At 49.8% G+C, this 19090-nt stretch overlaps 1 protein-coding gene across 1 annotated transcript in view; it reads right to left on the bottom strand.

The window, feature by feature from the left end:
- GAS2L1 (growth arrest specific 2 like 1) overlaps positions 1-18577 on the bottom strand; it is a 46357-nt gene extending 27780 nt beyond the window's left edge. The window contains exons 1-2 of the mRNA XM_035098874.2: positions 17751-18577; positions 10649-11323 (exon numbers count right to left, since the gene is read on the bottom strand). Of these exons, the coding sequence (XP_034954765.1) occupies positions 10649-11299 (651 nt within the window). The 5' untranslated portion in view covers positions 11300-11323; positions 17751-18577. The remainder of the gene's footprint in view (positions 1-10648; positions 11324-17750) is intronic.
- Between the last annotated feature and the right edge of the window lie 513 nt (positions 18578-19090).

The following is a 19090-nucleotide window of genomic DNA, read 5'->3' as shown; positions in this document are numbered from 1 at the left end:
ACTTCCCTTAAGGCCCTACTACCTGAATCGAACATCATCATGTTAATGATGAGATTAGCAAACACGACTTATATTAAATACCAGGAGGAAGCAATTTTACTATCAACACTGCTGAGCAAGCACTCCCTGGGCGCCAAAGGGAAGCTTTAGCCCCAATGCTAATTGTTGGTGGGGAGCTATTTCATGGAGATTGCAGATTGGGAGGGAAAACTTGCAACTCCCTTCCCCGTGCCAGAATTCCTGATAACCGCTCCTCCTCCTCCTCCTGCCTCTAGGCACCTGGTGTTTACTTTTAAAAACCACATAATCTAATTGCTAATCATGTCATTATAAAGTCAAATGCACGGAGGCCCTAAGCCTCTCCAGTTGAGGAAGGAGGTGATTTGGCAGGGGAGAAGATGTCTATATGCAGATCCAGAGATACAGCAGCAGAAAACTTTGCCCAAAGGAAAACCGCAGATATTTGAAGTCCAGCTGTGTATTTTTCCAACTGGCATCCAGGGTGAGAGGCGGTGAGGTGTAGTGGTTAGAGGGTTGGACAAAGAGCTGGCAGATCAGGGTTCAAATCCCCACTCGGGCATGAAGCTCACTGGATGACCCTGGGCCATTCATAGAAACATAGGATTGTAGAGTTGAAAGGGACCCTCTCTGAGGATCATCTAGTTCAGGGGTAGGCAACCTACGGCCCGTGGGCCAGATGCGGCCCAATTGCCTTCTCAATCCGGCCCGCGGACGGTTCAGGAATCAGTGTGTTTTTACATGAGTAGAATGTGTCCTTTTATTTAAAATGCATCTCTGGGTTATTTGTAGGGCATGTCTGGTGTTTCTACATGAGTAGAATGTGTGCTCTTATTTAAAATGCATCTCTGGGCTATTTGTGGGGCATAGGAATTTGTTCAATTTTCCCCCCAAAAAATATAGTCCGGCCCACCACATGGTCTGAGAGACGGTGGACCGGCCCACGGCTGAAAAAGGTTGCTGACCCCTGATCTAGTTCCTGCAAAGCACGAATATGCAACTGTTCCCAACAGGAACCGAACCTGCAACCTTGGTGTTACCTGCACCACACTCTAATCCAGGCACCCCCCAAACTTGGCACTCCAGATGTTTTGGGACTACATTTCCCATCATCCCTAGCTAACAATACCAGTGGTCAGGGATGATGGGAATTGTAGTCCCAAAACATCTGGAGGGCCGAGTTTGGGGGTGCCTGCTCTAACCAACTGAGCTATCCAGCAGGGGCAGCAACTTAATAATATTAATAATAATATCATGATGTTACATTGACGGTCCACAGCGGCGCTTCTGAGGCCTGGCAGGGCCTCCGACGCGATCTCTGAGGCCTCATGGAGCCTAGCAGGGCCTCCGACGTCTCCTCAGTGGTTGCACTGGGCCTCTGGCACAACTTTTGGTAGAAACTGGAAGTTTCATCGGAGTCTGCACTGTGGGTGCTGAGCACACACACACCCAAAAATTGTGAATGCCCGGACCTCCAGTAGTTGGTGCCTATGTTATCCAGTCACACTCGGCCTAGCCTACCTCACAGGGTTGTGGAGGGTAGAGGACTACATATGCCACCTTGAGCTCCTTAGAGGAAAGGTGGAATGTAACTGTAATAAATAAAATAAAAAAATTCCTTCAGTAGCACCTTAAAGACCAACTAAGTTTTTATTTTGGTATGAGCTTTCGTGTGCATGCACACTCCGTCAGATATCACACGAAAGCTCATACCAAAATAAAAACTTAGTTGGTCTTTAAGGTGCTACTGAAGGAATTTTTTATTTTGTTTCGACTCAGACCAACACGGCTACCTACCTGTAATAAATAAATTCTGCCTTCAGAAAACACAGCTGAGAAATGGAAGAATGAGTTTGCCTCAACCCAAGAGGGATGTTGGCCCATCAACTTGGCTCTTTCCGCCAAATAGCAGGGTGCAAACAAAGCACTATCTTCTCTAACTTCCCAGTTGCAGAGTAAACAGGACACGGAACAAAACCTACACACACACACACACACACACACACACCAGAGCACCAGTTTGGAGTCCATTATTCAGTGTTTTTCTAGTCAAAGGGAGCCTGTCGGGTTGGAGTCATCAGTATGCAAGCGGCAACTCGCCCCAAGAGTCTCCCCCTTAGACCAACAAGAGAGTCCTCCCCATTCATGGAATTTTTTGGAGGCTTCCCTGCCTTTGCAAAGTGGGCGGCTCACACCTTGCAGCAAGCAGACATTGCTGCAAGTTTCCACTTGAGGAGCCGCAAAAACAAGGACACTGCGTCTAAGAATAAAGTCAGCAATTTATCCAAAGGCATTCATTTCAGGCTGCTGGGAGGGGGAAAGGGGGGAAAAGAGAGAAAGTGCAAAGCTTCTCTATTGAATCCTAACCCCACCAGAAAATTATAGCCTGGATCATCCATGGCTCCTGTAATGTTATAAATGAGAGACCTGGTCACAGAATGAGAGACCTGGACAGAACCGCAAGCACGGCCAATTCCAAAGTATTTTCTGCTCAAAAGACAGCTACGCAGCACACAGCAGATGCTTTGCGGTGGTGCAAAGCAGGACAGCCAATGGAAGCTTCCTCAGGTCACTGGCAGCTCCCGTGTGCAGGCAGGGTTGGCCCTGATTCAAATATTAATCCACTGATCATCCGTTTGATCCAAGAAAGAGTCACACGTCTGCCACGGATGCTTTTTTTTCTCTCTTCAACATTCCCCTCCGCCCTGCACGCCTTTCAGTTACTAGAATCAAAGACGAGAGGGAAGAGAAGCAGGAGCCGTGCATGGTTGTGTATGCAAAGGAATGGAAAACACAACCTGCTGGATAGAACCTCCAGAGTCAGGGCAGTCTACCACTGGGGCCAGGCGCTGTAGGCAAACCAGAGGCTGAGAGGCATCACTTATTGGCCACGTTCACCCCATCCACAATACCACTTTAAAAAGGCATGGTTCCCCACCCAATAATCCTTGGAGCTGAAGTTTGTTAAGAGTACTGTTAGGAGACCCCCCCATGCCCCTCACAGAACTACAGTTCCCAGGGCGGTTTCACAGTCAACCCCTCTTGATAGGGAACTCTGAGAATTGTGGTGTAATGGTTAAAGAGTGTTGGACTATGACCTGGGAGACCAGGGTTCGAATCCCCACTCGGCCCTGAAGCTCACTGCGTGACCTTGGGCCAGTCACCATCTCTTTGCCTAACCTACCTCACAGAGTTGTTGTGACGATGAAATTGCACCATCGTTTGATCCTTGGAAGATAAAGGTGGTATATAACTGTTGCAGCACTAAACTCCTGACAGTGCTCTGCATCCCTTGACAAAACTACAGCTCCCAGAATTCCTTGGGGGTGGGGAAGCCATGACGGCTCAAAGTGTCTCATGTTCCTTTAAACAGATGGTGTGACTGTGGTCTGAGTCAACCGGCTGACCCATCATCTTTTGAGCACCTAGTGGAGCCTCGTGTCTCCAGATCCTGTTACAATATGCAGAACACCCCAGGCTTTGACGTCATGCCAGTGTTATTCCTCCCTCTCATTTTGTTTAGCATCTTAGCCTGATTAAGGGTTCCGGAGAACTTCTAAGACATGCTCACTATTTTGTGACATTTGAGCGGCTCCTAATAAAGGCATTGGGCCTACAGCAGAGCTTGGGATTTTATTCCCACCCACCCAATGGACCACTATGGTGAGAACTGGTTTTTTGTCATCCCAACCATAAACACCGGTAAGAACATAAAGGAGTCTGCTGGATGAGGCCTATGGCCCATCTAGTCCAGCATCCTGTTCTCACAGAGGCCGGGCACGGGGAGGGCACCAATAAGCAGGATTCAGGGACGAGAGCCCTCTCCTGAGGTTTGCAGCAACTGGTATTCGGAAGCATTGCTGCCTCCAATCGTGGAAGCAGAGTGCAGCCATCATGGCTCATTGGCTTGTCAAGTTGGTGGCAATCAATGCCTCCTGTGGCAGAGAGTTCCGTAGTTCAACAGTCCCGAATCTTCCAACGTTCAGCTTCGTGTATTGGTTCCGGTGACAGGAGAGAGGGAGAAAATTGCTTTCCCCTCTCCACTTTCTCCATGCCATGCATGATTTTACGAAGTTCTATCTTGTTGCCTCCTACTTGCCTTTTTCTCTGAGCTAAAAAGTTCCAAATGTTGCAACCTTTCCTTGTTGTGAGGGAGTAGCTCCACCCCCTTGATCATTTGGGCTGCTTTTTCTGAATCTTTCCCACTTCTACAATATCCTTTTTGAGGTGAGGCAACCAGAATTGTAACAGTTTTTTGGTGGGGAGGACAAGCTTCTCTGCAAAATAACTTGCCCGCCCCTATTGATCTCACCTGGCATTGCACAGTGAGTTGATTCGTGGGCAGTATCCGGGGTGCACACAGTTGGTCCCTGTCAAAAATCAGAGAGGGAAGGAGATGTTCTTGGGCAGGCATCCCCAAACTGCGGCCCTCCAGATGTTTTGGCCTACAACTCCCATGATCCCTAGCTAACAGGACCAGTGGTCAGGGAAGATGGGAACTGTAGTCCAAAACATCTGGAGGGCCGAAGTTTGGGGATGCCTGTTCTTGGGAGTCCAGCTCCTATCAGCCCAAGCAGCATGGCTATTGGATAAGGATGATGGAGTTCCATAAATTATGGAGGGCCGCCTTGGAAATAAACCCTCCTCAGCCAGGGGAGCATTCCAGGGGATTCTGAGTAAAGGGCCTTCTGCCATCTACTGACAAGCCCTTGTAGGCTTTCTGACTTTCCTGAACTCTCTCGTTCGTTCAAGGAGCGCTGCCTCGATAGAGCATCGTCTGTGCTCCCAATGTGTCCTCCTTTGAGACGCAGAGTCATAATATTTGTCCACCTCAGAAATAACCCAGCAGCAAAATGAATGGCACTGTTATTCCCAAGGTTATGTGCCAAACTATTAGCGAAGTTCTAGTTACAGGTAGGTAGCCGTGTTGGTCTGAGTCGAAGCAAAATAAAAAAATTCCTTCAGTAGCACCTTATTAGCGAAGTGTTTTCCTGCGGAAATGTTTAGGGAGGCTGTTTATTAAAAAGCCTAAGTGTCAACAGTAACAAAACACAGCTTCAGGGCCGTTTTAAGCGTATCTGGCACCCTGGTGCAGGCACAGCCACGCGGCGCCCCCCTGGCGGTCCGGCGCCCTGGCGCATTGCGCCACCCAGCCTTGCCTTAGAGCCGGCCCTGCACAGCTTCACTGTTAAGGCACATAGTATTTCACACTTTCAAAGCAGAAACTATCCTTCAGATCCAAAGTCAACAAAGCAGGATGAACTCACCAAACCATTTTTTTAAAAAATGTTTTTGGTCAATTAATTGTACACTGCAGTGTTTAGAACTCGGCCAGTTTTCAAAGTGGTGAGGACGATGGCTCTCACCTTCCAGAATGCTTCCAGGGTTGGCGAGTCCCTTTAATGATCCCGGCTCAAGAAACATTAAGAGGTCTCAGAGTTAACAGCATGAGAGTGAATCAGAGCAATTCACCTGGCAGCAACCCGCCAATTGTTTCTATAGGAGGCTAGCGAATGTGCCTCACTGCACAGATACCGTGACGGATTGTTTCAGCAGGTGAAAAGCCAATTTAACATGGAAGTGCAGCGGTCTACAGATACTGGCTTGCCTGAGCAGCCAGACATTATTGTGGTCCTTGCTAACCCTTCTCCAGGTCCTCTGCACTTATATCATAGGATTTGTGGAAGCGGGGGGGGGGGGAGGGATTCCCTGCAGCCACGCAGATCCCACAAATCTCTCGCGGGGGGTTTCTACCCGTTTCAGAGCTCAGCGTAACGCAGAGATCTTCTCACCAAATCCGTGAGCCTGGGAGAAAAAACTCACGTCACGCTGAATTTTGGAGTAGAAGCCAGTTATTTTCATGCACCAAAGCTCAGCGTGCCATAAGATCTCTTTGCCCAGGTTTTCTGCAGTTTGCAACAGCCCAGGGAAGGGGGATCTCTGTGTTGCCGAGGATTCTGCTGAGCAGATCTGCAGAGGCTCAGAGAAGCATATTTTGCAGAATGGGCAAAGAGCAAAATTGGTCTCCAACAGTCATTCCATCAGGCCACAGGAGCTAGGACTGCAGAGCCTCTAGTCTTTCACTCCCCCCAGGAACTTTTCCTCAGACTGGGGGTCACATTCCCTTCTGGGAAGCCTTCCAGGGGCCACATGCCAGTGGTGGGTGTGACCAGAGACAAGGGTAGGCGGAGCAATGAATGTGGGCTACATTACGTTGTTCACAAGCTCACACACCCCTCTGTGCCTCTCCATCCAGGCAAACAAGAGACATGATGGGTTTTTGAGGGCACATTCCAGGCAGGTAAAGACACACCTGGGGCATGAAGCAGGGTCATGAAAGGGTGCGCCCTGGGGAGGATTTCGGGGGCCAGGTAGACAGGACTGTTTCCTGGGCCTGAGGTTGTCCGCATCTCCTTTAAGAAAAAAAAATGTTTGTGTACTTACATATAGTTTTGCTTCAGTGGATCTATCTATTCAAAATTTTCAGTATATTTATATACTGTAATCTTTTTGGAATGTTGAATTTTTAAAATTATCTGCAAGATGTGTGTGTGCACATGTGTATGCGTGTATTTACTTGAAATTTTATGACAACTGTATTGATGAACTCAAACACTATGCAGTTGTACCTTGGTTTTTGAACAGCTTGGTTTCCGAACGTTTTGGCTCCTGAACGATGCAAACCCGGAAGTGACTGTTCTGGTTTGCAAACTATTTTTGGAAGCCAAACGTCCGACGGGGCTTCCGAGGCTTCCGATTGAGTGCAGGAAGCTCCTCAGCCAGTCAGAAGCCGAGCTTTGGTTTCCGAACGTTTTGGAAGTCGAACGGACTTCCGGAACAGATTCCGTTTGACTTCTAAGGTATGACTGTATTTGTAAATAAACAGTAAAATACAGAGAGGCAGGAGTCTCTTGCGGGATCGTCTTTCCACATATATGTCCACTAAACCTCTTCGATCTGCGGAACTAGTGCTGTGCCAAGTGCCAAGCAATACCTGTTCCACACAGGTAGGAAATTGTTCTTTTAATGTGGCAGCACTTTGGAACTCCTTGCCTATTGAAATCAGGCAGGCATGTTCACTGTAGTATTACTTTTTTGGTGCCCACTCAAAACGTTTAGGCAAGCCTATTCAAGGCACATCAACGTTGACATGTTTTTAATCTCTTTATACTAATATTTTATCTTAAATTGTTTTTAATTGATACTTTTAATATTTCCTGCAAACTGCCTAGAAGTTTTCCCAAAACCAAACAGTGCATAAATATTATTAAATAAAATAAAACAAATTCCATTTCTCTTAAAGTAAATAAAAAAAATCCCCCGCATTGCAGAGGGATGGACCAGATGAAACTCCTTGTGGTCGTTTCTGGCTTTACAGTTATGTGATTCTGTAAAAATGTTGAATTCCTAGTGCCAAGAGAGGGAGGGGGGGAAGCTTAGCTTTTCTTGAAAGTTTCAGGTCCTTAGTAGGGATTTCCCAGCACCACAGCTCTTGTCTGACAACTCTAACCACTAGACCACATCGACTCGATTACGATGCTGACCGTTGGCGGGAAAGATGGTTGGGGGGGGGGAATCTGCAGATCTGATAAAGGAACTCTGAAGATGAGTTGTGTGCAAAGGGAGACGGAAAGCAAATGAATAAACAGTGTTCTGTTTAGGGAAACGGCATGCGAAGGAGAATCCCATATTGACAGCTGCCAAATATTTTTAAAAGGAGGGTTTTAAACAAGAGGAATTTTCCCATATCCACTGAAGCAAACCGCAAATAGCCTGCAGATCTAAATCACACAACAGCCCGAAGCCTAAGCTTGCCAAGCTGGGCAGCTTGGCTGATCCTCAATTGGGCATTTCAGTTCAAAGCGGACAGCGATGCTAAGCCCCAAACACAGCAAACAGCCGTGCGCTGTCTTCCCTGCGCTGCCTTCACTTCATAAACATCTGCAGCCTGATCAGCTGTCAGTTTATCGGACCATTTCTTGCTCTCCCTCAAAGGTCGGCATCCTCCTAACTAGAGAGACAATGGAGTGTGCCTTCAGGGGTGAAGTCAAACCCCTGCTTTAGCAGCACCAAAGTTACCTCTCTGGGGCGCGAGCCTGGGCAGCGTGTATGGAGGTCCTTGGCTGCCCAGACGATAAGACCCCCTCCCTCTTGGCCTCGCTGATGTGGTCCAAAGGAAAGCAGAGCAAGACATTTGGCACCAGCTTGGCAGCAAGAGTTACCGGAAGGAAGCATGCAAGGCACCCTCCAACCGTCTTAGGGACTCCACTCTGGATTTGTGCAGGGTTTACTCCTTAGGCTTAGCCTTTTCTTCTCCCAAAGATATCCCACAAGGCAGGGGAGATTTAAGACCAGAGTTTTCCTTCTCCTAAATGGGCTCCCTTCCCAAGTTGATGATGCACCTCACTTCTCTCTACAGCATGTGCAGAGACTGCATTCTTGACCACTGGAACCAGTATTGGCGTCGTCTGGAAATCCCTAACTCACCGAGGGTTTGAATCCCAATGGCTACCCTCACTCGGTTTAGCCGCAGTTACAGGTAGGTAGCCGTGTTGGTCTGCCGTAGTTGAAACAAAATAATAAAAAAATTCTTTCCATTAGTCCAGGCATCCCCAAACTGTGGCCCTCCAGATGTTTTGGCCTACAACTCCCATGATCCCTAGCTAACAGGACCAGTGGTCGGGGAAGATGAGAATTGTAGTCCAAAACATCTGGAGGGCCGAAGTTTGGGGATGCCTGCATTAGTCAAAGTGCAAGTAGATAAATAGGTACCACTCTGGCGGGAAGGTAAACGGCGTTTCCGTGCGCTGCTCTGCCTCGCTAAAAGCGGCTTTGTCATGCTGGCCACATGACCTGGAAGTGTACACCGGCTCCCTTAGCCACAACTCTAGAGTCGTCCGCGACTGGACCTAATGGTCAGGGGTCCCTTTACCTTTACCTTTAAGGTGCTACTGGAAGGAATTTTTTTATTTTGGTTTAGCCGGCCAGTCAAACCCCTTTCATAGGGTGTGGCAGCTGCTGCATGCTGACAGCTTCTAGGAGTTGCGGCTGAGAGCTGTGGACAAAGTACCTCAGAAGGAGCACGATGTGCCCCCCACCAGAGGTACTAGCCCTCCCCTAACATCCCAGACACCCCCTTCAAATGTAGACTGAGAATACCGAGGGCTGTGCATACATAGGAAGCTGCCTTATAATGAGTCAGACAATTTGTCTATTCTGCTCAGGGCTGCCTACACTGACTGGCAGCAGCTCTCCAGGGTTTCGGGCAAGGAGTCTCTCCCAGCCCTACCTAGAGATGCCATCAGGGATTGTAGGATTTCTTCTATGCAAAGCAGATGCTTTGCCACTGAACCATTGGTCCATCTAGCTCAGTATTGTCTGCACTGACCGGCAGCAGCTTGCCTGGGTTTCCGACAGGGGACATTCCTTGTCCTTCTGGGGAATGAACCTCAGTCCTTCTGTGTGCAAAGCAAACACACTAATCACTGAGCTTCGACTTTGCGGAACACAGAGAGGATGCAAGATGCCAGCCTCAGAATTCCGCTGAATGAAAAAGCTCAGCTTTCCTTTAAAAGCAAACAAACAAGATTCTAGACCTCATGGCTGCAAAAATGTGCTTGGAAGCAGACGCCTGCCAAAGATGCAGTAACTAAAGGAGCTGCAGAATGAGATTGATCCTGGTCATGAAATGTAGTAGCTTCTGTGCCTTTGCCCTTCCCCGTGACTATCAAAGCAGAATTAAATTCTGCAAAACTATGCCATGCAAATGCGTTATGTACCCAGGTTGCAGAATTCTGTTCTACCTAGCACAGAATTTAGACTGAAACCTACACAATCCTGAAACCCAGTGGACGGAGCAGTTTTCCCCAACCTGGTGCCCTCCAGATGTTTTAGAGATAGCTCCCATCAGCCCCAGATAGCATGATTAGTGGTGGTTGGTGATGGAAGCTGATGGTGCAAAACATATGGAGGGCACCAAGTTGGAGGAGGAAACTTCTGGCTCAGTGTTAGAAAAGCCAGGTGCATAAGCTAGGTGCCAAATGGCATATTAACTCTCAGTTATAGTTGCCACAACGGAATGTCTTTTGACTTTCCAGTGCAACAGATCTATGATCTCAACTACATTGCTTGCTGTAGCTTGCTCTTACAACAAGTCACCCGTCCTAGTATGCAGGAAGAAGAAACACACACAATGGAAATGAACATGGCATAAACGATGGACTAAGGCAGAGGTTGCCAGCATTGGTACCCAGAAATCTCAACATAGTCGCAACTGGACCTATGCCAATAGCAAAAATTGCCTGGGGAATTTCGAATGCTATGCTGGCTCAGTTCTGTTACTTCTGTAATGCTGGAAATTTCTTAACCAGGTTGGATCCTGTTCATTGATTAACTTGGATCTCCCCCCCTCCAGAAGAGGGTTATATCTGTGTTGTGGCTGTTTGTTACCCGCTGGGATAGAAATATTTTAAAATAACAGGATAAACAAACATTTACATGACTCAATAAATATGCTGACGCAATTGCTAGCCAGCCCTCCAGAATTACAGCCAGGAGAAAGGTTCCGTGTGTAAAAGGAGACACATTTTAAATAAATAAAGAGGATGCCAGCAGGACAGAAGAGACTCACCAGCTCATCCAGGTTCTTGAGGTCACACAAAGTTATCCTCTGGCCTCTGCTGGGGTAAACAGGAGACTTTGGCCCCAGGACTTCGCTCGCCTCCTCCGTCTCCAGCTCGCCATAGGCCACCTGGTCCCTCATCTCCTCCTCGATCTCCTCCTCCATTTGGATGAGCATGGGAGCCAGCATCCCGAACTTGGAGCCCTTCCTGGCCACCTCCAGGAGGCAAAGGACGAAGTTCTTCTCGTTCTTCTTCAGCACCAGGTCGTTGGTCTCAAACATCACGACATCCTGGATGCCCAGCTCCTGGCGGCACCACTGGATGAAGTTGGAGATGTTGTCCCTGGCGATGAAGGAGCCCGGCGTGACGTTCTTGGCCTGGAAGACCACCTCCTTCTGCGGGATCCTCATGAGAGCCGCCGCCTCCGGGTGCAGCTGCTGGAACTCCAGCGCAATGCGGTTGACGTTGTTGGCGTGCTGGCAGAGGTCGTAGCCGGTCTCCAGGACATCCATGAAGTTCTCCACTTGGACGTCGAGGTCGTAGAGGGTGTTGAGCCACTCGGCCAGGTCCTCCTTCATGGCGTAGAGATACTCCTCGCTGGAGCGGAAGGGGCGGATGCTCTTGGAAGCCGCCGATTGGATGTTACTCTGGTCAGCCATCTTGCATATTCCCACAGCTCATCACTGGCAGGGGAGAAGATCAGAAGATACCACAATTTACAACACACACAGAGAGAAACTGACCCTTGACAGCAGGGGCAGGGCCTTAAATCACCCACTTTACATTCACAGAATTGCAGAGCGAGAAGGGCGCCTGGGGTTGAACCCGCTGCAAGGCAAGAACAAGTGTTGCAAATCGCTGACCTAACTGGAATCTTTCCTTGTTGGGAAACCTGAGTGTGACACCATTCTCTCCCTGCTTGCGGTTTCTGAGCCCAATTCAAAGTGTTGGTGGTGCTGACCTTTAAAGCCCAGCATACCCCTGGGAGCATCTCCACCCCCATCGTTCAGCCCGGACACTGAGGTCCAGCTCTGAGGGTCTTCTGCTGGTTCCCTCACTGTGAGAAGCAAAGTTACAGGGAACCAGGTAGAGGGCCTTCCCAGTGGTGGCGCCCTCCTATCAGATGTCAAGGAAATAAACAACTATCTGACTTTTAGAGGACATCTGAAGGCAGCCCTGTTTAGGGAAGATTTTACTCTTTGATGTTTTATTGTGTTTTTAATATATTATTGGGAGCCGCTCAGAGTGGCTGGGGAAACCCAGCCAGATGGGCAGGCTATAAATAATAAATTATCATTATCATTCTTATTCTCATTATTTCAAGTGCTTTTTTCGGGGGGGGAGTGCAGGGGTATGCATACCCCTAAACATTTTGAGAATCTTAGTTTGGCCTCATTGAGGGGCAGTATTTCAATATGAGTAGGAAAATGAGAGCACCTCTAAACATTTGTTAAAGAAAAAAAAATCACTGATTATTCCCAGCCACTGATATCGTCTCTGACAGTGGAGCTAGAACATAGCATAGGAACAGTGTTAGAAACTCAGATATATAAGCTAGGTGCCAAATGGCTCCTTAAACCTAGGTTGCAGTTGCCACAACGGACTGGGGGTTGGACTAAATGACCCTCAGGGATCCCTTCCAACACTACAATTCTATGATCTCAACTGCATTGCTTGACGGTAGCTTGCTCATACAGCAATTCACTTTGGACCGGCAAGAAGGAGAAACTCACAGAGCGGAAATGGGAGTGGTATTAATGATGGACTAAGGCAGAGAAATCTCAGCGTAGTTGCAATTGGACCTGCGCCAGTAGCAAAACGCACCTGGGGAATTTCTAACTCTGCACAGGGACATCAGAACAGTCCTGCTGGATCAGGTCAGTGGCCCATCTAGTCCAGCATCCTGACCTCATACTGGCCAGCCAGATACCTCTTCTGGGAAGTCGACAAGCAGGATCTGAGCATAACAGCCCTCTCCCCACCTGCGATTTCCAGCAACTGCCATTCGGAGGCACACTGGAAAACTCAACACACACACACACACACACACACACAGAGTAGCCTTATCCTACACAGATTAACCTAATCCTTTAAAGCCGCCCAAATTGGTGGCCCGGCTTTTTAAAATTATTGTTATTAAATCCGTACACCGCCCTTCGTCCGTAAGATCTCTGGGCGGTTCACAACATAAAATTACAATACATTTGAAAAACAAAATAAAAATAAGGGCAAAAAACAAACCAACTATTCCCCCTCCAAACAACACATTTCAAAGGGTATCGGATGCCCATCAGCCCAAGGGCTGGTTAAAGAGGAACCGTTTTCAGCAGGCGCCTAAAACTGTTGGCACCACATGAACCTCCACAAATGGGGAGCCACTGCAGAGCTTCAAGTCTGCAATCCGGTTGAGAACCTCTCAACTGAGTTGTGGTGGTGGTGGTGGTCCAGTCTGCACAAATAGAAGTTGGGGGGGGGGGTCAGGAGGGTTTCCATGGAGGCCCTGGAGGGGGGAATTTGCTGGTTCAGGTGCCAACCAACCAACCAACCAGGCACTGAGCCACCTCCTCGCTCAGTGCTTTTCAGGTGCCTAAACAAACTTCTTCCTGGCTCATGTCCCTCTGCTGGTAAGGATGACTCATCCCACGTACTCAGGGGCAAAGTTCCCATTCAGAGCCTGTGAACTTCAGGGAGGGACAGGGAATCTCTTTGTACTCACCTCCCCTCTCTCTCTTATTATTATTCACAGTGGCCTAATCCTGGGGGGGGGGAGTCACAGTACAGAACCTGACCCACCCATTAAGTGGGCTTCAGTCTGAGAAGCAGCCCAAGGGTTTAGTTTGCTGCCGTTCACAGCAGCTCAGGGATCGGTGAGAGCAAAAGCATGGGTGCATCAGAGCATAGGCAAAGTGCCCTTCCACAAACAGCTCCCAGGCCGTTGGCAGAGGGAGGCTACCGTAGGCAGGTGTGCTTGAAATTGCCAAAGAGGGGTGTCTAGTTGCCATTTTGGGGGCAAGTCTGTGGCTCAGCTCTAAAGGACTGGCTGTGATTGATTCTCCATTAAACATCTGGCTAGTTCAGATAACAGCCTTTCAGCTAGGTAGGTTAAGAGCTTTGAGAACTTAGAAGAGTTTGGATTTGATATCCCGCTTTATCACTACCCGAAGGAGTCTCAAAGCGGCTAACAATCTCCTTTCCTTTCCTCCCCCACAACAAACACTGCGTGAGGTGAGTGGGGCTGAGAGACTTCAAAGAAGTGTGACTAGCCCAAGGTCACCCAGCAGCTGCATGTGGAGGAGCGGAGACGCGAACCCGGTTCACCAGATTACGAGTCTACCACTCTTAACCACTACACCACACTGGTTCTTAAAGAAGAAAAGTCACTTGATCCAGGGACGGTCCACATATATATACAGTACTGGCCTATCCCGGCCTCTTTTTCTTAATGGTGAATGTTCCTGCTCAGGCTGCTCGGAAAAAGCAATTTGATGGCAGAAATTCATTCTGACCGAACAGATAAACTGATAGAATTCTACAGGATGGGGTATTAGTGTGTGAAAACAGTCCAGATCCAATGATCCCCAGATGGGGAAGATGTCAGATGACATCCTGGCTCCCAGGTATCCTCACTTGGTTGCAAGTGGTCGAAAGCCAGGTGATTTAGCTTTGATACCTGCATTGCAGAGGGTTGGCATAGATGACCCTTCAAACTCTCCAATTCTATGATTCTACTATCTATCCCCAAGTTACACCCAGTCCCAACTCGTTCATCAGTGGTTTCCTTCCACGGGATGCAGCTGGGATGCCTTCAACTTGGAAAGGCAGCCATGCAGCTGTTGTCAACCTGCTGGCTTCCAGATATGGTTGGACTACAACTCCCATCAGTCCCAGCCAGCCAGCCAGCTGATGGGAGGTGTAGTCTGACAGATTCTGCAGGGTGCCAGTTGAAAGGGTGCTCCGCTGCTGGGGAGCTCGCAATGAAGAATGAAAGGCACTATTTTGGCATTGAGAGCAAGTGTGGCGCAGTGGTTAGAGCACTGGGCTCAGGGGACCTGGGAGACCCAGGTTCAAATCCCCACTTGGCCACGTGAAGGTCAGCAGGGGTGACCTTGAGCCAGTCACCACCTCTCAGGCTAACCTACACTGCAGGGTTGTTGTGAGGAAGAAATGGGGAGGAGTTTGTGCACCACCTTGAGCTCCTTAAAGAGAAAGGGGGATAAAAATGCAATCAATCAATCAATCATGTTATTATTTATACCCTGGCTAGTGAATCAGATTCAACAGCACACAGGGATCACCACCTGAACTCCATGGCCTCTTTCTCAACCAATCATTGAGAGGATAAAATGGGGATAAGCCAATGAGGTCTTTGAGGAGAAGAACAAAGGCCCCACCTGCGATATAACATTTAAAGCAATGTCATATCGCTTTAAACAGTCACAGCTTCCGCTCCCCCAAAGTATCCTAGGAAGTGTAGCTCCTTTAGGGTGCTGAGTCAGGAGAGACCCGCTCTCAGAGCTACAATTCCCAGAGTTCCATGGGAAGGATTCCCAGCATTCTTTGGGTGAAGCCATGACTATTTAAAGTTGTATGATACTGCCTGAGATGTACAGAGTGCAGGTGGGGCCAAACTTACAATGGAAATAAGGCTGCAATAAGTAGCTGCTGGAATAGCTCAAGGTCCACCTGGCCCAGCCTCCTGCTTCCGACAGCGGCTAGCCGGATGCCTCTGGGAGCCCAGATCTTCCCTGCAACAAAGCCCCTAACCTGCCATGCAGCTAAATAGTTCACTGGGGTTGAAAGTCTTAGCTGCAATAGCTGAAACCGATCAATAGACTTGCCCGCTATCAATCTGTCCAATCCCCTTTCACGAGCTCCCTGTGCTACTGGCCACGACCACATCCCGTGGCACAGATTCTACGTGTTAGATTTATTACCGTATTTACTCGAATTTAATGCTCATCTTTTGGGGGAGTGAAAATTAAGTTGCACGTTGCACATTAGATTCGATGGCACGTTTACATTCGCCAGCCAATACTTCTTTTGGTTTCAAGGTTCTGAAAATCGATGTGCGCGTTAAGGTTTGATGGTGTGTTAAGACTCGGGTAAATTTGGTATCCATCAGTGATGTAGCTAAAAGGGAACCCAGACATTGGCTCTGAAAGTAAGGAAGACAAGGACTGGGGTAGAGCAACTGCCTTGCGTGGGGAAGATCCCATGTTCATTCTCCAACATCTCCAGGTGGGGTTTGGGAATGCCTTCTGCCTGAAACCCTGGACAGCCGCTGCCTGTCATTGTAGACAACACTGAGCTAGATGGACCAAAGGACTGACTTGGTATCATTATTTATTACCATTATCTTACAAGGATCTCAAGGTGGTGTACATGGTTTCCCTCCTCCCCGATTCATTCTTACAACAACTCTGTGAGGTAGGTTAGGCTAAGAGATGCTGTGACTGGTCCAAGGTCACCCAGTGAGCTTCATGCCTGAGTGGGGATTCAAACCCTGGTCTTTCAGGGTCCTAGCCAGACACTCTAACCCAGGCATCCCCAAACTTCGGCCCTCCAGATGTTTTGGACTACAATTCCCATCATCCCTGACCACTTGTCCTGTTAGCTAGGGATCATGGGAGTTGTAGGCCAAAACATCTGGAGGGCCGCAGTTTGGGGATGCCTGCTCTAACCATTACATCACACCGGCGTAATAGACATCACTGTGTCTCTACAGTAACTGTGATTACCTTTACAGCCCTCTCAGACAGTCAGGTGGGGAAACAAACCTATATGTTGAAACCTGGGGCTTATCCAATTATAAAAGCAGAAGTCAGACCGAGATCAAAACAGGTCTGTTTCATTTACCGCAACCATTTCTCTCCCTGCTGCAGCTTGGAACTTAAGAGGAGGAGAAGCACAGATAAGATAAACTGGGGAGATAGGACACTTTCACCCTAAAAATCATAGCCACATTCTAACTCCTTTTGAATGAAACTGGTTAGAACATTAAAAGCTGCCTTGTACAAAGTCAGACAGCTGGTCCATCCAGTTCAGTATTGTCTGTACCCCCTCAAAACAAGATAAACGCTAGTCCTTATTATTAAGATGCTAGTCCTCATGATTCTAAAAGCGGAGCTGAATTAAATAGGAAGCTGCCAGTCAGGCCACTGGTCCACATAGCTCAGTATTATCTACACTGACCGACAGCAGTTCTCTTGGGTTTCTGGTATCGATCCTCTCCCAGCCCTACCGGGAGATGCCATTGGGAATTAAACTGGGGACCTTCTGGCTGCAAGGCAGATAGATGGTCTAACCACTGAGCTATCCGTCTCCTGCCCCTATCACGACTGAATTGAGTAGGTGGGCAGGTGCGATGACCCTGCAGCACCTGAGAGACACAATGACTCAGTATTAAGTTCTCAAACCTGTCATATGAGAAGGAAAGACAATACCACTCTGCGATTCGAGGGCTCCTGATAAGGCTAGAACAAATTAGATACAGTTGGGGTGGGAGGAAGATTGTGATTGTGTGTGTGATCACACACACACACACACAGCTTAGCAATTTGGGCTGAGACACACAATTTCATATTTCATTCATCAAGTACTGGATGAGCCACCACAGACAAACCATGAATACCCATCTCCTCAATCCCCCATGTCATGCTTCTGGGGGTTCACACGTGCAAGCTTATCAGTCGAGCATCCATGGAGGGCTTGAGCACGTGAATGGGACACCAACCCAGGCAAACTTCTACACCCCTCCCACCCACGCGACGCTTTCCAGAGGAACCTGTTCACGGGTTCGGAGGCTTCCACACGGATCACGACGGCTCAGCGCAGGGCAATCGAATGTGCCGAGCCCCCGAGGAAAAAAGCCCGCCGCGTTTGAGGCGGAGAGAGAAGAAAGTCTGACCGGCGAGGGTGACCGCCGCCCCACCCCCATCCTGTTCACACATGCAAGTCATCACTTGATGCGGCAGCCTTCCACCGCGCGGCCCGCACGTCTGAACCAGGCCCAGCCATCCTAACCCGTGCAGATGCCGTCCGCGCGTCCAACAGCTAGCCGCCCCCCCCCCCAACCCCGCAAAGAAACCATATCCTATCATATAAACTCACCCGGATAACCATGACGAACCGGAGTCTCGCTTCTCTCCCCGGATCTGGGCGGGATGGGGAAGACACTCCCCGCGCGGATACACAAACCCAACGTGGACTCCCCCCCCCGGGGAGGGAGAGAGAAGGAAGGACGTCGTTCACCCCTCCCCGTCCTTCAAACACCAGCCACGCGTCATCGCACCCGGGTTCTCTCTCTCATTTCCCTTTCCCACGTGCGCCTTTCCCTCGCCGGTAACTTTCCCCCTCCGTTTTTGCGCGCGCGGGCCAAAGAAGAGCCAAGGGCGCACGGAGAGAATTCAAAGACCCCTCGGGGGGGCGAAGAGAAGAGAGGGAAGCAGCAGCAGCAGCAGCCTCGGCGACCTGTCTCCAGTGGGGAGGGACAAGCAATCGAGGCTTGGTGGGGGTGGGGGTGGGGGTCGTCGTCTCCCTTTGGCCGGCGCCGGCCCCCCTCAAGGAAGCAGGAACCTCTCCAAGGCGCAGCGCGCCGTCGGTGGAGGGAAAAGAGCCGCGCAGCAGCAGGCAAAGCCGGGAGGAGGAGGTGGAAGCGCCGCCTGCCGCAGGATCCGATCCGAGCCTGCTAATCGCTTGTTGGGAATTAAGCGGCTCAAAGAGGCAAAGGAAGAGGTGGAGCCGCTGGCCCGGCCGGGAGGAAGCTGGAGAGAGGAACGCGCCTGGGCGCGGCGAGGTTGGGTAGGTGCGCCCTGGCTGGCTACCCGCCTCCGGGGCTCAGTGCCTCCATGACCCCTCCAGCGGCGAGCGGGGAGAGCGGGGCGGGGGTCTGGAGCAGCCCCGGCTGGCCTGCTCCTGCTTCTCCACCGCCTCCTTCCCGTTGCCGGCGCCTTGATCTCATCCGGATCAGGGACGAAACACGCCCATCATTCGCTACTGCTGCTCCTCGTCGGGTCACTGCTTCATTTCTCCAGGGAGAGAGAGAGAGGAGAGGAGAGGTGCCCGGGATTTCCAAGCGTGCGTGACGCAAAGGGCCTGCCCACGCGCAGGCTGAGCTCCGCGTGGCGGGGGCAGAGAGAGGCGCTCTGCACATGCTTAGGAGGCGCTCGCTCTTTCCTAAGAAGGACCCGGCTACTGGATCAAGGCCACAAGGGCCCATCTAGAGTGGCCAAGCAGATGCCTCAATGAGAAACCCTCAAAGCAGGACGGGGCACAAGAGCGCTGTCCCTTCCTGCTCTTTCCAGGAGGTGGAAGCGTCGCTGCCTTGAGGGCTTCCGGGATAGCCTGGGGTGAAGTCCCGCTTCACCTTCTTGGGAGTCCCTCTCTTATGCTCTTGGGTTTTTGGGGGGGGGAGCAAAGGGGAATAATTATGATTTCCTCCACCCCCAGCC

Source organism: Zootoca vivipara, chromosome 17, assembly GCF_963506605.1.
Source record: "Zootoca vivipara chromosome 17, rZooViv1.1, whole genome shotgun sequence".
Lineage (NCBI taxonomy): Eukaryota > Metazoa > Chordata > Lepidosauria > Squamata > Lacertidae > Zootoca > Zootoca vivipara.
This window is presented reverse-complemented; position numbering and strand designations above follow the sequence as displayed.